The sequence below is a fragment of the Mustela putorius genome, unplaced genomic scaffold (assembly GCF_011764305.1).
Source record: "Mustela putorius furo isolate JIRA1106 unplaced genomic scaffold, ASM1176430v1.1 tig00003853_pilon_pilon_pilon, whole genome shotgun sequence".
Lineage (NCBI taxonomy): Eukaryota > Metazoa > Chordata > Mammalia > Carnivora > Mustelidae > Mustela > Mustela putorius.
This window is the reverse complement of record NW_025422005.1, coordinates 25574865-25594439: the sequence shown is the minus strand read 5'-3', so window position 1 is coordinate 25594439 and position 19575 is coordinate 25574865. Positions and strand designations below refer to the sequence as shown.

General features: G+C 48.5%; 1 protein-coding gene across 2 annotated transcripts in view; it reads right to left on the bottom strand.

Moving 5' to 3' along the window:
• CUNH1orf94 (chromosome unknown C1orf94 homolog) overlaps nucleotides 1-19160 on the bottom strand; it is a 39914-nt gene extending 20754 nt beyond the window's left edge. For both annotated transcript variants that reach the window (XM_013046207.2, XM_004740853.3), the window contains exon 1: nucleotides 18000-19160. In XM_013046207.2, coding sequence (XP_012901661.1) covers nucleotides 18000-18328 — 329 coding nt within the window. In that variant the 5' untranslated portion in view covers nucleotides 18329-19160. The remainder of the gene's footprint in view (nucleotides 1-17999) is intronic.
• Nucleotides 19161-19575: the final 415 nt, after the last annotated feature.

Below are 19575 nucleotides of genomic sequence, written 5' to 3'. Positions count from 1 at the left end.
CATTACCCCCTGAGTTGCTGGGTCCTCGTGAGGTCCAGGGGGTCCTGGGAAAGGAGCTGGGTGGCCAGAGCCCTCAGGAAACACAGGTAAGAGCATGTCACCACTTAGCCAACTGATCACCAGCCCCGCAGGTGGCCTCAGCAGACTTAGAAGCAGAGATGAACCAGGAGAAAGCAGATTCCAGCCAAGCAGACCTGGGTCTCTATTGGGCACTAATGCCTATTTCATGTCAGACCTTGGAACCTCAGGGCCTCCTCTGTAGCCTGGGCATGACACCTGAACCAAGGTTGTGATGATGGGGTAAGAACCTGGGGAGGCAACCCGGGTTTGAGCTTGGCACTCGTCCTCTGGGAGCTCCCAAAGGCGGCATTGCTACAGGGACATGGGGCTGTCTTCCACTCTGGTTCTCTCGTTCCTTTCATTCTCTCCTCTTCCCCTTCCCCCTCCCCCCTGCCCTCTCCCATTCCCTTCCTTTCCTCTGTCCCATGTCTAGACTTTGGCTATAAATAGGACCCACTCTCATGGCTATGTTCCTGCGAACAATCAGAATAAAGAGACCCCCCTTCTTCCTCTTCATCATCATCCTCAAAGGGAACAGGTGAATCTCGAGTTACAGAAACCAGACATTTGAAAAAAAAAAAAAAAAACCCTTACAAAGCAAGCTATATACCAATAGATTTTTTTCTTTTTTTTTTTTTTAGGAAGACCTACTACAATTATGTCAATTTTAAAACATTGTGATAACGGTATTGTGGTTTATACTTAACAAAAAAATGAGTCCTTCTTCTCTTAGAGGTAGATAAAATTATGTCTAAGATTTGCTTTAAACTTAATCTAGCAGGGTAGAGGGAAGAGGGGGACATAGATGAAACAAGGTGGCCATGGGTTGACCATCACTAAAACTGTGTGATTGATCAGTACATGGGTTCATCATGTACTATTGATTCTGCTTCTGGCTGATTCTTTTTTTTTTTTTAAATAAAAATGTTGCACAGTAGATGCACACAGAAAAAGTCTCACCGCTTGAATCCTCTCAAGTACCAACTCCAGGAGAAGTCAAAGCAGATTCTAAAAGATCCTCAGGACCCTGGAGTGCCTGTATCAAAAACACCCACAGACCGTCCCTTCTCAGCACTCAAGAGGACCCTTGTGTCCCCTTCCCAACCTGGGACACAGGCAGATGCTGAGGATGAACCCCTGTTCTTTTTTTTTTTTTTCCATTCTGTTCAGTTAGCCAACATAGAGTACATCCTAAGTTCTTGTTACAGCGTTCAACAATTCATTAGTTGCCTGTAACACCCAGTACTCATCCCAACCTGTGCCCTCCTTAATACCCCTCACGTGGTCACCCCATTCCCCAGCTCCCTCCCTTCTGTAACCCTCAGTTTGTTTCCCAGAGTCCAGAGTCTCTCATGGTTTGTCTCCCTCTCTGATTTCTTCCCACTCAGTTTTCCCTCCCTTCCCCTCTGGTTCTCTGCTCTATTCTTTATGTTCCACATATGAGTGAAACCGTATGATAATTGTCTTTCTCTGCTTGACTTACTTCACTTAGCATAATCCCCTCCAGTTCTATCCATGTTGATGCAAATGGTGGGTATTCATCCTTTCTGATGGCTGAGTCATATTCCATTGTATATATGGACCACATCCTCTTTATCCATTGGTCTGTTGAAGGGCATCTCATGAACGCCTGTGGCGTTCTCATGAACTCCTCTGGCACATTACAGCAATCAGGGGCCCCTTAGGAAGTTGGCATTCCCAGCAGGGGCAGCGCAGTACCAAGGATACAGGGTCCACTCTGGCTGTGGGCCCTCCATGCACCCCTGAAATGCTGCCGCCAACCTCCCAGCCCTCCCTTGAGCCAGTCTCCACAAACTCCTACTTCCCTTGCTTCTGTCACAAATCCACTACAGGCCAGACAGGAAGCCATGCATCCCTATACATGCTTGAATTTAATCTTCTTCACACTCGTGAGCAAGAGATAGCATCATCCCCACTTTACTGATGAGGAAAAATGAGCCTGGCCAAGGACAAGGACCTTGTCACCTAGAAAGTGTGGGAATGTGGGTAGGTTCAGCTGCCTTCACGACTTCCCCCTACCCCATCCAGCTTCCTTTCCAGGGATAGCTATCCAGCAAGGACTCCCTGCTTCATGGCTGAGCTCTGTTCCCCAATCAGAGTGCAATTGCTGGTTTCATTCCATCACTCCAGCCTGGGGAGGATCATCGTGGTGAGTCCTGAGTCTGTCATCCATGGCATTAGCTGTCCCTGACAGGTTCATGTCAGCTGCATGTCTGATGAGCGTGTCTCCTGGGTCTTCCGCCAATTTACAGATAGAAATGTTGAAGGGAATGAGTCCAGGGCTGAGCCTAAGAGACAGTGCCAGAGACCCTCCCCACAGCCTGACAGTAATCCTGCATCAACACTTTGGGGGAATAAATCAATCCAGTCACTATCATCCAATCTCTTCTTCTCCAAGACAGCCTTTATCAAACACCTCTCTGCAATCAAGATTCATCACACAGTTACAAGTCCCTGATCCAGGATGTCCCTACCTGCCTTCTCTCCAACCCCCAAGAAAACAAGATTCGTTTGTTCTTGTTTATTCTAGAAAACTGCCTGCCTACAGTGTTAAGATGTTCTCAGAACTCAGATCAATCCATTTCTCTGCTTAAACCCTCATGTGGAATCTCATTACTTATAGGATGAAATTTAAACTCCTTCCTGGCCTTCAGGGCAGATACTGCTTTGACTCCTTCACCCAAGCCCTTCTGGCCTTAAAAATATTCCTTGACATGCCAAGTTCATTCCGGCCCCAGGGCCTTTGCATTTCCTGTGGAATGCTAGATCATCCCCTGACTGCTTCTTCTCATCATTTAGGCCTCAGCTCATGTTTCCTACTCCCAAAGGAGCCTTTTCTGCCCATTTTTAAAGTGCCCCCCCCCAACTAGGCACTCTCTGCCCCACCAATCTGCATATTTTCTTCATGGTATTAACTATCATCCACAGCATCTTTTTGTCTTTACTCCCCACAACAACATAACCTCCCCGAGGGCAGGGATTATATCTTGTTCAGCACAGAGCTCCAGGGTTTAGAGCAGTGCCTGACATCTGACTCCAGCTCAGGGAGAGTTTGCTAAATCAATGAGGAAACTAGCTCATGAACTTATGTTTTACCTGTATCCATCTCTTGGAGCTCTTGACATTGAAAGCTCTGTTGCCAAAGACTGCTCAGCTCCTCCCCACAGGTTGCAAACTCTGTGGCTTTGGTTCCATTTTCTGGCCCCCACATCTGTCCTGACATCCCTAAGCTGGTCAGATGACACAAGCCACCTGTTCAGCCCAGTCCTAAGAATGCCCCACCTCTACACAGCAGTCCCACGGCAGACCCCACAGAAAGCCTACCTGACCTTTGCAAGCACCTTGGGGATCCCAGGAAGATTTTTCATTCTTCTCACCACTTTCCTGGGTTCAATGTCAAGTCCGCTCCCCTGTATTTCCTGGAATCTATCTTTTCTTTTCTCCTCCTGAGATGTTTTGCCGATCCTGGCACCTCTCCCATGCTATTTGCTTTCTCCTTTGAGTTGGTAAAAACCATCAAATCTGCCACAGACTCTATCACAGTGAATCATTCAGGAAGGTTAACCCAGTTCCCAGGTGCTGACAAAGAAAGAAGTCAGGATTGGTGCTGTGGTTCCAGTGGCTGCCACCACCTCTGCGTTGCCCACCTCCAGGAGTGATAAGTGTCTGCCAGCGGCTCTAGATGTAAGCGCTATGCATGATTTCTGCATTTGCAGTGTTCAGAGTCATATAAAAATAAAGGCTATTGACTGGTTGGCACCCCTTCCCAGAATAATGACTAAGCAAGCACACTGTTAGCTCCCAACAGCGGTTCTGTGTACATGATAACACAGAGCAAAGATGAAAACTGCTATTCGTCCAAGCCAGACAACAGAAAAACACAAGCAGAGAATTGTTAGTGCTACAAGAGGACACCCAAAACAAATATTTTCTTCCCACCATGGCATTTCAGACCAACGACAAACATGGTATCCACGCCCAGTACCCGGGTAACATGGCTGGTGATGGCTGACAGAGGTGAAGGACCCCAGGACTGATGCAGACCTGGGCCTGAGTGACAGTCTGTCCACGGACTGACCTCATGACCATGGGTGAGGTTCTGACTTCTCTACCTGTCCGCATAGCTGAGCAGCAAAGCGTAGTGGCCAAGAGCTCTCTCCCTGGAAAGAGTTGGAAATGGACTCAAACCCCTGATGGTTAACAGAGGCCAAACGTTATGCAAGCTGGCTAACATGTTTAAGCTCAGGTCCCAGGTCACAAAATAATAAGAAGGCTTAGCACTTATGGAGAGCTAACTAACCGGCCAGGTGCTGTGTTAGGTAGTTTCCATGCTCTTTCAAGAGGGTGGAATCAAATCCCTCAACAGCCCCAGTGGGGTAGTGTGGTCAACTGCTCACAGTAACAGGCCCCATTTTATCATGGCTTCCTATGTCCAGGCCCTTCAGGAGTTTCCACCAATCTTGATTCAGTAATAAGGAAAAATATCTAGGGATAAATTTAACCAAGAAGGTAAAAGACCTGTACTCTGAAAACTATAAGACACAGCTGAAAGAAATTGAAGACAACACAAATGAATGGAAAGATACACCATGCTTATGGATTGGAAGAATTAATATTGTTAAAATGTCCATCTAACCCAAAGCAATCTGCAGATTCAGTGTAATTCCTAACAAAATGCTATTATATAGCTAAAGCAAATAATCCTAAAATTCATATGAAACCACAAAATGCCCCAAACAGCCAGATCAATCTTGAGGAAAAAAAAAAAAACAAAGAACAAAGTTGAAGGTATCATGCTCCCAGATTTCAAACTAGAATACACAAAGCTATAGTAATCAAAGCAATATGGTACCAGCACAAAAGTAGACCCATAGATCAATGGAATGGAACTGAGAGCCCAGAAATAAATTCATGATTGTATGGTCATTTAATCTGCATAAAGGAAGCAGGAGTGCACAGTGGAGAAAAGACAACCTCTCCAATAAATGCTGGTGGGAAAACAGGACAGCTACATGCAAAAGGACGAAACGGGACCACATTCTTACACCATCTACAAAAATAAATTCAAGATGAATTAAAGACCTGAAACCATAAAACTCCTAAAAGAAAACAGGCAGTAGACTCTTGGATAACAGTCTTGGCAATATTTTCTTGGTTGTCTCCTCAGGCAAGGGCAACAAAAGCAAAAATAAACATTTTGGGACTACATTCAAACGAAAAAGCTTTCACTCAGTGAAAGAAACCAACAGAACAAAATGGCAATCTATAGAATGGGAGAAGGTATTTGAAAATATGTACCTTATAAGGGGCTAATGTCCAAAATCTATAAAGAACTCATAAAACTCAACACCAAAAATAATAATAATAATAATAATAATAAAGAAAGAAACAACAACAACAACAACAACAAAAAAAAAAAACCCTAATAGACACTTTTCCAAAGAAGAATACAGATGGCCAACTGAAACATGAAAAGATGCTCAACATCACTCATTAGTAGGGAAACTCAAGCCAAAACCATAATGAGGTATCACTACACACCTGTCAGAATGGTCACTACCGAGCAGATAAAAAATACCAAGTATTGGCGAGGATATGGGGAAGAGGGGACCCTCAGGCACCGTTACTGGAAATGTAAATTGGTGCAGCCACTCTGCAGAATAGTATAGAGGCTCCTCAAGAAATAAAAATAAAAATATTATCCAGCCCAGCAATTCTGCTTCTGGGTATTTTCCCAAATAAAATTAAAACACTAATTTGGAAAGACATAAGCATCCCTATGTTCACTGCAGTGTTATTTACAATAGCCAAGATCTGGAAGAAACATAAGTGTCCATCAAGAGAAGAATAAAGAAGATGTGGCGCGTGCACGTGCACGCACGCGCACACACACACACACACACACGGGAATATTACTCAGCCATCAAAAAGAATGAAATCTTGCCATTTGTGACAACATAGATGGACCTAAAGGGTATTCTGCTAAGACAAATAAGGCAGATGGAGAGAGACCAATGCTGTATGATTTCACTTACACGGGAAATCTGAAAATGAAAACAAATGAACAACCAAAACAAAATGGAAACAGACTCATAAATACCGTGAACAAACCGGTGGTTGCCAGAGGGGGAAGATGGAATGGGCAACACAGGTGAAAGGAATTAAGAGGTACAAACTTCCTGTTGTAAAATACACGAGCCACAGGGATGGAAAGTACAGCATAGGGAATATAGTCAATAACATTGTACTGTAATAATTTCACTTGGCGACAGATGGTGACAAGACTTATGGTAAGCTTTTTGTAATGTATATAAATGTTGAATCCCTACGTTGTACACCTGAAACTAATATAATATAATATAATATGTCAACTATATTTCAATAGAAATAGAATCCAAATTATAAACAAAATACATTTCATACAGAAAAGAACAATGAGCGGAGACTCAAAGTGCTTGGACATTAGGACCTCATCCCATGTTTGTCTTGGGACTTAGCAACGCCCATGGGCACGGGAGTAGGAGAGCCTACCAGAGGATGACACAGCCCATGGAGGGGAAACCCCAAGGCCCCCGGGCCACCCATTGCCACCCCCAGCTGACTGCAGACGTGGGTGAAGGGGAGCCCCATATAGTCAGGCCCAGCCCCTCCAAGAAGAACCACTCTGCTGATCCCAGGCCAGACTGCTGACCCACAGGAAGGGAAGCTAAGTGGTTAGTGATGGTTATGAGTCACCAAGCTTCGGGGTGGTTTGTCATAGATCAAAAGATAACTGACACAGAGAGGATTTTCCCAGTTTTTAAAAATGAAGAAGCAAAGAGACAGAGAAGTTAAGTAATTTTCCCAAGGTCCCAGAATTGAGAAGTAACAATGGGAATGAGTGGAGGCAATCTTGTTCACATGCTACATTTTTCCAAATGCTGGACCACATTGTTCTGCAAACACCAAGTGAAAAGTTGCGTGGGAGAATAGTAGGTGTACACACCCAAGTTAGGAGGGTGAAAAAAGCCTCATTGAGGAAGTTTCATTTAAGCTGGGGGAGAAAAGAAAGAAGCATGTATTTAGGTAAAGAATGCAAGGAAAAGTTTTCCAGACACAGGGAATAGCATATACGAAGGCCATGAGGCAGAAAAGGGCTTGGTGCATTGGCATGACTATTGCTGGAGTGCGTGGGGCACATGAAGGGTGGGGTCACGCCAGGTGAATTTATAAAGAGATAAAAGCAGGAGGTGGTATGTGCCAGGACTCTGAGTGATGAGAGAGGATTCGATTCCAAAGGCACAGGGAAGCAGTGGAGAGATTTCAGCAAGGAAGCGCCAGGCTTAGGTATTTTCCCTCCAGGGAACAGCCCAGAGGAGTGACAGGAGGGGTCTGGGGCCTGACCTACCGTCTGTGCTGTATCTACTGGGTGCCAGGTATATGCTCAGCACTTGTCCTTCCAACAACTAGGAAGGGTGAGCAGCACCTTCATTCCCAATTTAGAAAGAAGAAATGGAGACTCAGGAAGTCTGAAAGGTAACTTCAAGTTCACCCAAGATCAGGGTTGGATCCAAGGCCACTCGGCTCCAAGCCTCTGCCTGTAACCTGCCCTACATTGCCCCAAACAGCAGAAGTGGGAGAAGGAGCCGGGTCTTCGCCGTCGGGATGCCCGCACTCAAACCCCAGCTCTGACCTTTCTGACGAGGTGACCTGCAATTCACTTCCTTTCTCTGACCCTGGGTGCAGGAGGCCAGAGGCCAAGGAGCCAGCCAGGACCGAGGAGGAGGCGGCAAAAGACAGAACTTGGTGGGCAGGTGAATGGTTATGAGTGGGGGTGGGGAGGAGACCCCCAAAAGCAGGCAGAAGCTCTGCTGTCCAGTCCAGCGCCCACCCTGCTTGACCAAAGTAGTGGACATTTCTAGGTCTTCCTGTCTGCATGAGGAGCAGAAACCCTGGTGCATTAGTCACAGCACCCAGGGTGCCCTGCCCAGTGTGGAAGGAAAGGACACAGCCGTCTTGGTCAAAGCTACCTTGTCTCTTCTATCTTCCCTCTCCTCCACATGTGGGATTCACTGAATCGCTCTGGGTCTCCCTCCCCATACACACACACCCACTCCCATGCACACACATACCACAGCCATGCACACACACACACCCCCCACAGCCATGCACACACATGCCACACCCACGCACACACACTACACCCATGCACACATGTACCACAATCATACCCCCCACCCAGGTGCACACACATACACACAGCCATGCACACTGTGCAAACACCTCACCCACATCCCACACAGCCATACACACATACACCCAACACACCCAGCGCACACAGACACACACACTACCACAGACTTGTGGAAAACCAGCAGGAAGGAGAGGAATGAGAAGGGTGGATTCCACCTGTCCCAGCGGTGAGGGGCCAGGCTCTGAGGGGCTCAGTTTACGGGGGAGGGGGCACTTGAGAGAATAGGTAGATTCACTCGCCACCCCAGGCCCCGCACACCTGGCTCCCAAAGGTACCTAGGAGACCCTGACCTCTGTCTGCAGGACATCTCAGGGGGGGGGGGCAGAGGGGTGGGGGGGCCTTTAGAAGGCTGGACCTCCCGCCCCTCCTCCACCCTGCAGGCTGGGGAGGATTAAGTGAAACCAGGAACGTGGAGCGCTCGGTAAACTGTAAGGAGCGCTATGCAAATGTTAGCGGCTCCAAGGAGAGAGCTGCTGACCCCCTCCCCGCTGCCTGGGGCCCAGCTGGCTGAGGGTGGGGGTGGGGGAAGATGTCTTGGAACCTCAGTCTTGTCACCTGCACCGTGGGCATAGTGACACCACTCGGGGTTAAAGGAGGTAAACCCGTGAAATGCCTCGGCTGCCCCAGCACCAAGCCTGGACTTGGCGTTCCTCTCACTTCTCAGCAAAGGCCTTCACGCTGATAGAGCCCATTTTTTACGGTGTCCATCCTTGGCAAACACAGCCAGAAAGCTCCGTCTCCTTCATTCTTGCATTTCTTTGGAACACCTTCTCAAAGCTGTGTGTCCCTTTTAAACCTGAGGCTCTGTCATCTTTGACCCCCGAAGTACCCAGAGAACTTTCATACAAATGCACAGGAGTCACGTGGGGCAATGGTTCCGAATGCAGATTCCCAGGCACTCTTGAGGAGATGGCCACTCCGTTGGTCAAGAACAGGGCCTGGATATCTGCATTCTGAATAGGTAGCCCTCCTTCCACCCCCTCGTGGGTGTTGACACAAATGATGCCTTTGATGCACAGGAGACAGCCAGCCAGGTGGGAATTTCCCTCGGGGCAGGTGGAACAGAGAATGCAGAACAGCACAGGGAATTGGGACACCTTCCCCAGCCCCTCCCTGACCCTTGTCCCTCAGGAGAAGCTGAGGGAAGCTGAGCTTCCCTCAGGAAGCTGCTGAGGGCTGGGTCCCCAGACCAGCCAGGTTTGGGGGTGGGGGACTCAGGGAGCTGGAGACTGAGTCCAGACCTGCTGAGGAGTGAGTACAGAGTAAAGGAGATTCCGCGGCATCCGAGGAGCTACAGTGTGATTTGTATTGTTCAAATTATCTTGAAAACTTTTCATTTGAATCTGTTTAATAAGAGAAGGCTTACCCTAAGGAAGAGGTATTTTTTTTAATGTGACTTGGGAGCTGAATTGGAAAGAACGTTGCAACAAAGATATTAAAAAGGGGATTAAACCAAACCACCGGTGGCCCATCTCTGCAGGCTCCCACAACCTGCGACACAGCTCCCGAAACCATAAAATTAAATTAAAAAGGGGGACACGGGACATGGGACGTTAATCATGCTTCATCTTCCCTCGGCCTCTCATGGCTCCTGGTACTAAGCAGACACAGAAGGGCTATTGTGATGGGCTCCTGGTGTCCAGGAAGGAGCTCAGGCCTTGAAGCCTCACAGGAGTCCTATCTCTGCTCTGGCCCCTCCTAGCAGAAGGACTCTGGGCAAGTTACCTAGAGGTTGAGCTTCGGTTTCGTCATCTGTAAAATGGGAATAATATCGACCATCTACTAGGAAGGATTGCTAAGACAATGAGATAAACAGAAAATTAAAATGTAGAGCCTGACATTTATCAGATGTACAAGAAAATGTTAGTGCCCCTCTCTGCAGCTTACACAGAAGGAGGAAAAAACCATGCAATGTCTTGCCTTATTGTTATTCTGTCCTTGGGTCACTCAAGGCTTCCTCTGATGACTGTGACCCCTTTTTTGGATCCTGGCCACCTCCGGTCCTCACCCTCCTTGCAGTGTCATTTTTATGGTCCATCCATCATTCACTTCCTCATTCATTCATACACACTGCATAGCAGCCACCAAGTGCCAGGAACTCAGCTGGGCACCAGGAGACAAAGATGAGTAAGACACAGACCTTGCCCTTAAGGAGCCATGGTCAAGTGGGGGAGGAAGGATTGTGGCCACAAGGCACTGTACAATATATGCCTAATGATCAGAAATCTCGTGCCTGAACCAGAACAACAGATCCCATGGAATGCTGTGTCCTTCCCTTTGGCCAACGGTCAACATGAGAGTTGAACCTGAACCAATGTTTCCATTCTGTAACCCCATGTAAAGACCCCTATCTCACAGTCCTTAGAGCTATGGAAGCACTGGTCTCTCCTGATGATATAAGTTATAGAAACCAACTGCTTTGTCCCCACTGTTTGCCCTGCCTGCCAAGAAACTCAAAGCAAAATGCTAGCCTTGGTTGAGTGGTTTCCATTAACTTAGGTTTTCAGGAATATAAGTTTCCTCCCCTCATTCGATTCTTGATGACTCAAACCCTGTTATTTTATCCTTGATCAAAACAATAATGGTGATGATGATGCTGGAGAATAACTTAGGGTCCTTATCTTATGCCAGGTGCTGTGTGAGCTCTGCGTGCATTCTTTCATTAACCTCCACAATCATCCTTTAAGGTGGTTGGTCACTGCAATATTTTCCATTTTTCAGATGAGGAAAATGGGGCACAGAAAGTCTGAGCAGTTTGGGTATTGCTAGGAAGCGTGTTGGGATTCTTTTTTTTTTTTTTAAGATTTTATTTATTTACTTGACAGACAGAGACCACAAGTAGGCAGAGAGGCGGGGGCGGGGGGAGCAGCCCCGCCAAGCAGAGAGCTCCATGCGGGGCATGATCCAAGGACCCTGAGATCACGACCCGAGCCAAAGGCAGAGGCCTAACCCACTGAGCCACCCAGGCGCCCCACATGTTGGGATTCTAATCCACCTGTCTCCTTATTTTATTGTTTCCTGAGCCACCTTGAAACTCTTGGGAAAAAGAGAAAGTTATAATTATGTATTTAAATTAAAAGGAAGAACATGGAAGAGGGAGGAAGAAAAAAATGTTGAACGGGAGAGACATGAAACATTCAAGGGATGACACACTTATTCTATGTTCTAAAGGATAGATAGGATTTCAATAAGCACAGATATGGAAGAGAGGCATTCCTGGCAGTGGAGTACCCCAAGCAAAAGCAAGGAGCCAGACACCTGTTGGTGGTTCATCTCGGCTTACAGAGAGTTTGGAGAAGAGCAGCAAGGATACTCCTGGGCACATAGCCAAGGCCAACACAAAGACCCTTGTAGACCAGATCAAGGGGTTCAGAAGACAATGAAGGAGCCATGGGAGAATCCTGAGCAGCACTGTTGACATAGTTCAGGAATATGAAGCAAGTGAAGGGCAAAGCACATCCAGGAAGGAAAGGAACCAGACACAGCCGGATGAGATGTTCTGAAAATGGCAGAAAAGAAAGTGGCAGGGAGGCAAGGAATCCAAGACCATCCTGAAGGTGAGTGGAGGAGAGAAAGATTGGGAGGTCTTAAACCTCTGTCTGCCATTTTGTGTACTAATTCACCTGATAACCAGGATGGGGGATATCAACGTGACTGGGGTCACAGCAGTGGCAGAGACCCACCCCCAGGAAGCATAAGGGAAGGAGACACTTAGTGTCTAGGAGAAATGGATTCCAACCTGAAGCCCCGCCCAGTGGGTGGGGGAGGTCTCTGCCATTTACAAAATGTGAAGGGATAGAAGGATGTGTTTTAAGCAAAAGAGTGCACAGCACCTTTCCTCGGATTCTGAAACATTTGACCTCTTAGAGAGAAGAAAACTCTAGCCTAGAGCATCAGACTCCAAAGGTCTTCGGTGCTGGCTTCTGCTCTAGGACACCAGTCTGCATTTCCATGTGGGAGTCTTACCCTAATCACACCCATCACTAGGGTCCAAGCTTTAATAAATAAATAAATAAATAAATAAATAAATAAATAAATAAAAGCGAGCATATCTCTCAAGCAACTTTTCACTCAAAGGTACAAATAACCATAGCACAAAAGATTGGTTTATTGGGAGAACAGCTTCAGTAAGGCAGCACCTTGGTTCAAGTCCCAGGGGCCCCACCCTGGGAGTGGAGGATGGGTCAGTGGGCATAAACAGTAAGGATTTCCTAAAGTAAGGGCAGAACAGCCCTCTCCCTTCTTGAGACAGATACTTCAGAAGGCTGTTAATCAGGAAATCCTTTCCATTTTTTAAAAACTCAAGTGGATTTCCTTTCTTTGGGTAGAGTTATCTTCCTCCTTAGGTCTGGCTCAGGGTAACACCTACCAAAGCCTTCTGATGCTGCAGACAGAGTTCTGTCTGACTTGGGGGTGTGGGAAGTTTCTCTAGTGCTGCTTGAGCACCCAAAAGCCTCCAGCGAAGGTAGTGGTACCCAGCAAGCCCCAGGCCACCTCTCCACTCTCATCCACCCCCAGGCATGACATGCCATCTCCAGGGAGCTACCTGTCCTTCTGTGCACCTGAGGGATGCTTTCTGTAGGCTCTTTTCTCTTCTCAAGACCCAGCCCAGGAGACAAAACCATGGATCCCCTTTGCAGTGACAATCCTGCCATCTTCTGCTCCCAAGGACCATCTCTGTACCCTTCATCACACGCACAGTGCAGGGGTCTTTTCTCTTGACCTTCCAAACTGCCTCCTACCACCTTCTCCAGCAAGCTTTCCCTGAGCCCCAAGGACAGCCTCTGTGTCCCCCTCAGTAAGCTCTCACAGCACCACGACTTCATCGGCATGGTAATGGTAATATGCTGTTGTCTGCCTTCCTCAAGACACAGAAGGTTCGTGAAGATCAGAGACTGTCCTCATCTTTCCCACCATTGTATTTGTTTGCATACTTTATCAGGCATGCAGTAGGTGCACAATAAATACTGTTGAATGTCATTGCTGTTTCTGGGTCCATCCCAGCCACTAGAGGTGGAGTTCTTTGAGAGAAGGCCTCCTATCCTACTTATCTTTGTATTGAGGGACCTAGTGTAGATCTTGGGGCCCAGTATAGGGTCTGGCACCCAGAAGGCAACCGTGAGCGTTTGTTGAATGAATCTATAAACAAAGGAATGAACAGATGCCACGTCTCAGTCAGGGCAAAGGAGTCAATCATAAATCCAAAACCTGATTCTCAGGCTGTTAAAAGGGTCAGTGACAGGGGTAATGAGGGAACACATGGTTCTAGGCTGTGAGTCTGGAGGCTTGCCACAATGCTCTGAGCCCTAATTTAAGTCTACTTGAAAGACAGCTGAGTACGATTCTGGAGTTTAATGAATACTAGACAGAATTAGTGTTTTCTCCCCAAAAGCCCATTTCTCCAGTTCCTTCCCCACCTCAGGAAATGCCCCCCAGTCCAGCTGGTGGTGGCTCAGGCAAAAAACCTCAGCAGAGCCTTGTTATCTTTTTTTGTGGGCCCCAAACTTTAGCATGCCTGCTGGCTCCTCCCAGAATAGCCTCTGATTCTCCCGTTTCTTCTGTTTCCCTGCAGTTGCACGGATCCAGCCACCCTGCCGTGGTGCCTCAGCTGGACCACTGGAGCATCTTCCAGAGGTCTTCCTACCTCCTCTCTCAGGCCGACACACCCTGTCTGCATGGCAGCTAGAGAGGTCTTTAAAAAACAGTGAATCTGTTCATGCTACTCTCCCTTCAAGCCTTCGAGTGTGTCCCATCACACCGAGAATCAAATCCACACTAACTACAGTGATTCCCCCAGGCTGCCTACACCTCACTGGCCTGCCTCTGATATCACCTTGTCCCATGCCATCACACCTCTGCCCCCTCCCCGAGGTCCCTCAGTCCTTCTCCGTGCTCATTCCTATGTTGGGCCCTTCATGGTCGCTCTCCCCCCCTGCCTGGATGCCCTTCCCTGGATTTCCCCTGACCGGCTCCTTCTTGGGATCCTAGTTTCAGATCACATGACCACATCTCTTTGGAGAGCCCTTTCCTTGACCACCCTCTACTGAAGGCTGCTTTGCCCTGACACGGTTTTATTTCCATCAGAGTGCTCATTGTGATCTGAAATTATCTGGTTAATTGTTATGTTTGTTTCCTCCAACTAGAATACCAGTCTTTTTCATGTTCTAAAACTATCACAGTCTTTTATTTACTTGTTTTCTGTTTCTGTCCCCTCCTTGACTGTAAACTCCAAGGAGATCCTTATCTAGGTCACAGCCCTACCCTGATCTCTCTTAGCACTGTGCCAGGCACATAGTTGATGCTTATTAAATATCTGCTGAATGAATAAATGAATGGATGGATGGATGGTTGGATGGATGAATAAATTCCAAATGTGCCCACAGAATGAAGCTGGCTCATGGGGAAAAGTGAATGCAGCATTAATCACCATTACCATGAATACAAAATAAAAACAGAGAAGATCCTGTTTGCATGAACTAGATCATACCTGGTTTCCTGTACTAGTTCTGGCTACCTCACTGCCAAGGGGACCAGAAAATGTGAGAGGAATCTTAGAAAACCAGAGATGATCAGCTACAGAAATAAGAAATCCTAGGAAGAACATAGTTTACCATCTTTTAATATCTAAAGGGCTATGGAAAGACTGAGGGGATTGATTAAGTTTGGAGCCCTAAATCCACTGATCTGAACCCAGCTCAATGGGTATGAGTTTGACAGAGATAGACTCAATATAGGAAGAAAATGGTCTTTTGACAACTAGCATTCATAGCAAGGGAAGGGGCTACCTTAGGAGGTGGTGCACTTCTCCATCTAAGCAAGTGTAAAGTGGGTAACCACTTAGCAAGGATCTTGAGGAAGAGATTCAAACAGCAGAAGGTGGCCTCCAGGATCCCTTTCAGCCTCGAGATGTCTGGGGTTTTGTGATATAAATGGATTGAGTCAAGAAAAAAAAAAATTCTGGCTAGAAAGAGCTTTAGAATTTACTTATCTAGCCACCCTAATAGCAGAAAATGTCACCCAAACTAGGTTTACAGATGAAGCGGCGGGAAGATTAGCTGAGAGGTATCTCATGGGCCTGAAGCCATCCCACAGGCACGCTGTACGTACAGCATACAGGATTTGAAATCCATTGTCTATGTGTGACCATTCAGAACATGGGGCTGCCCAATATTATAATGGTCAAAAAAGATGCTTCCATTTCCAGGGGAACATAGCCCACACTATCTATCACCTAATAGCTGAGATGAACCTGAGTTTGCTTTCTGAAATTCCACCACTTCCTGTCAGGCCTCGGGCAGAGAAATGGACCCCTCCAACCCGTGACCTCATCTGCAAAAAGGGATTCTGTTTAAAAACCAGGGAGGGAGGACTTGAACCAAGAATGGCACAAGTGTTGTAGTCAATGAACCTGAACCTCGGTGACAGACACCCAGACAGACATTCACCATCCTATTCTATTTTATGCCTGGGAACATCTGCATAATACAAAGTCAAAAAGAGGGGGGGTTTAAAATAGTACCAACCTCATGGAATAATTGCAGGGCTTAAAGAGATCATCACCATCATTATTATTACAAGGAATCGGTACAAATCCTAGTCATTACCGTTATTACCAGGAATGTTTAAATATCCCATTAAATCATCCCAACAGCCTTCTGAGAAGGCGGTAATTGTCTTCCCTTGGCAGATGAGGAAACTCAAGCTCATAGAAGTTAAACAGATCCCACAGCCCGAGCAGTGCGGCACGTGGTCTAAAGCCAGGGATCGGACTCTGCCATTGCAGCTGCCTTGACTGCATGAAGAACTTCTTGGGTTCTATTTGGTTGGTGTCTACACTGTTTTGACACCGGTTACTCATCTTACCGGGTGTTTCCCTGGCTCCCTTCTCAGCAGCAAAACCATTGGTATTTTGTTTGTTTTCCCCAAATGTAGCTTATGGAGAACTCCAGGAAGCAACACCTTAAAACACCAAAGAGCCTTCTGGCTGAAGTCGGGATAGCGGCCCAGCAACGAGGCCCCTTGATTCTAGGATGGCCCCTTGAAGCACCTGCGGGTCTTTGAGCAGAGTATGAAAACCCCCGATTGAAGCCAGCAGCAGTAACAAGAAAAACCCCCTGAACTCTGAGAATCCCATTAAAGGGCAGCCTCCTCTGCATAATGCAGCTTTCAGGGGTGGGGGAGGGTCCTGGGTCTGCATGTGATTCTCCTTATCGACTCTGAGGTGGACCAAGCAGGCCATATCATCCTCAATTTGCAGAGTAAAAACATCAAGGCCAAAGGTGCACTAGTTCACTTCTGGGCCAAGTGCAGACTGGAAGTAGAGTCTATCTCCATTAACTCAGTGTGACCTGGCAGAGAGAGTGCCATCTACTGGAAATTGCCACTGACCCTTGGTCTACAAAGTGGACAATCAACTTCTTGGCCACTGAGAGCTGAGCACAGCCCCAAGGGCCCCCTGCCAAGGCCCTGTCCCAGAACAGATGGCAACAGGCAGGGGAGGGGGGCTCAGTGCCACTGGAGGGTTGGACAGCAGGATTTGGGTGGTAGACAGGCTATTCCCAGCCCAGCCATGTCATGCTGAGCACAGGGCAGGATAAGCAATCACAGCCAAAGTGCCTTCCACCTTTGTCCGCAGCCCAAGAGGGGACAGCAGGTAGTGTACACCTGGGTAGCAGTTCCACTTCCCCTCTCTTCCTAGCTCTTTCTTGGAAATCCCTGAAACCAGACACAATGGATAATTGCCTACATGGTCTCCCCACTCTAGCATCTCTGAGCTGAACTGGAGCATGTGTTAGAACAGGCGACACTTAATTATCACTTAGTCTTTAATTAGCATTTAATTATTAACACTTAATCCATCTGTAAAATGGGGACACTAATACCTGGCTCATAGGGACCCTGGGAGGAGTAATTAATGTTCGCAACCCCCTCGGAGGATGCCCGACATTGAACGGGGGCTCAGAGGTGGCACTGATGACCAAGGTGCTTTACAGGCTTTTCCTAACGAGCTCTCTCCTTCCTCTTCTTGAGAATATCCATCCTCAACAATATCTGCCCAACATGAAACTCTGTGTTTCCCAGACACAGGATTTCCCATCCAGGAAAAGGCCTATTTACAGCCATCTTCCCGCACTTTAATTTTCTATTGTGCCCTCTGAATATGTCAATGCCTTCCCAGTAAATATTTTGATGTGCGCTCTTGCAGAGGCTTCCGTGGAGGCTGAATGGGACAGCTGCTCCCTGTATTAGGGAATTCCAGATGTGGTTTAAAACTACCAGACTCATCTCTGCCAATGCCTAGCCTTTGGGGGTGGGAAAGGGAAAGTATCACGGAGTTGCCGCCAGAGAAAGCCATGGGCTCTGACCCTCAGCCCAGGCCAGCGTGGGTTTTCAAGGTCCTCAGATCTACATCTGGGTTGCGTAAGTAAAAGGAAAAGTGTCCCCTTAGCAGGCTGGTAAAGAGACAGCAGAAATACAGCCCTGGTGTGGCACTTCACCCAGGTAACTTCAGGACCCCTCCCAACTCCCCTATAAAGATTGGACAAAGGACCAAGACAGGTGGAGGAAAAGCATACAGCCTTTTAGGTTTAACTAGACTGAACAAGGGGCAAGAACATTCCCTCAGAAGGTTGGACCTCAGCTCCTCCCACTTCCCTTGATGCCAGCCACAGAGGGGGACACTCACTCTTCCTGGAAGCTGAGTCTGTTGTCTCTTGAAGTCCCAGCCACAGGGGTGGAGAGCTGTTCCTTCAAGGTCCTGGGTTGCAAGGCCTCGGGCAGGCCTTGAACTCTTTTCCAGATTTCATGGCAAGTCTTGTCTAAGCTGTCTTGGGGTGTGTCCTGGTGGATCCAGGTGTGTCTGGGGAATGGGCCCAGGGCGGAGGGGCGCTTGGCCACCAGGGCAGAGGATGAGGGGAGCCCATTCCCACTGGCCATCCTCCTCCTCTCTTTCCGGAAGCCCCTTTGTCCACCCAGGGCTCGCAGACAGGGGGACCATCCACCACCACCCCTCATCCACCAGAAAGGGAGATGAGGATGGGCAGAAGCAGGTCAGTTCTGTCTGGCTGTTGCTTCAGCAAGGTGACTATGTGCAGAGGCCTAGGATTTGTGTGTGAGTGGTGGATGGGGGACAGCTTTCTTTTGGGGAGGGGGAGCTTATTTTGATTTGTTTTTATTTGTTCTTTCCTGACTTTTGCCCCCCTCCCCCTCTCCCTTAGAAGAAAATATTTGAAAGTCAACAAAAACCAGTAGCTTAGTAACTGTGGAATCCCCCTGAGCTCAGGAACGAGGCGCCTGGGCGGGCAGAATGACATCTGGGAACAGCTGGAGGGGGAGGGCGGCCTCTCCCCACAGTCCCTGGCACTCCCCCCGTCGCGATGTGCCCGTGACACCTTGCGGCAACTGCGGCTCAGCCCATTCTCCCTCGCCAAGCCACGTGGATGGGCACTGTGCTAGGCGCTGTGGGGGCGGGGGCCGGCCATCAAGTTCTCAGTCAGGCCTTCCCAAGGACCCCCGCGCACTCCGAGGGCCAACGGCCCGCAGAGCTCCGCCTTGCTCGGCCCCTTCCCCGCTCCCTGTCCCCCTGTCCAGCGCCGCTCTGCCTTGATGGCTGGGCAGGAAGACCCCCCCCCCCCCCGGGAGTGTGGACCCCGGTAGCCCGCCCGGTGCTCCCAGCAGACACCTGCCGCGTCCCCCGCACCCGGCTGCGCTTGGCCTGGGTGGGGGCCCCAAGCCTCAGCAGGGCTCTCTGTCTCTGCGGAGGGCGCAGGGCGTGGCGGCTTGGGCCGATTTGCTTGCCTGTGGCTCCCACACCCTCCCCGTCCAGCGCCGGAATTCCTCTGTGGGTTTCAAACTCAACGGCTCTGTGCGCGGGCCGCCCTGGATTCGGTGCCCAAGGCGCCCCGGCAGGGTGGGGGTGGGGACCCGGAGGACCCCAGAGCACTTGCGCCTGTTGGAAGTCAAGGGCGCCTTGCCCCCGCTGCTCGGTGGGGAAACCAGCTCCCACCAAGGGCCCCTGGCCCTGAATCGCCTGATTTTACCCCAAACTGCCATCGTATTGGGGCTTACCTTGTGACAAGCTCTGAGCTTTCTGTGTTATATTCAAGGAACAAGTTCATGTGGTTAGTACCACTGTTTATGACTGTTCTGCGTTTGAGCAAACCCAGGCCCTGAGTCAGGAAAGGGTATGTCCAAGGCCCTCTAGGAAGAGGGGAGCTGTGAAACAAACCTAGCCCCGCCCCCCACATCGGTCCTGATCCTGT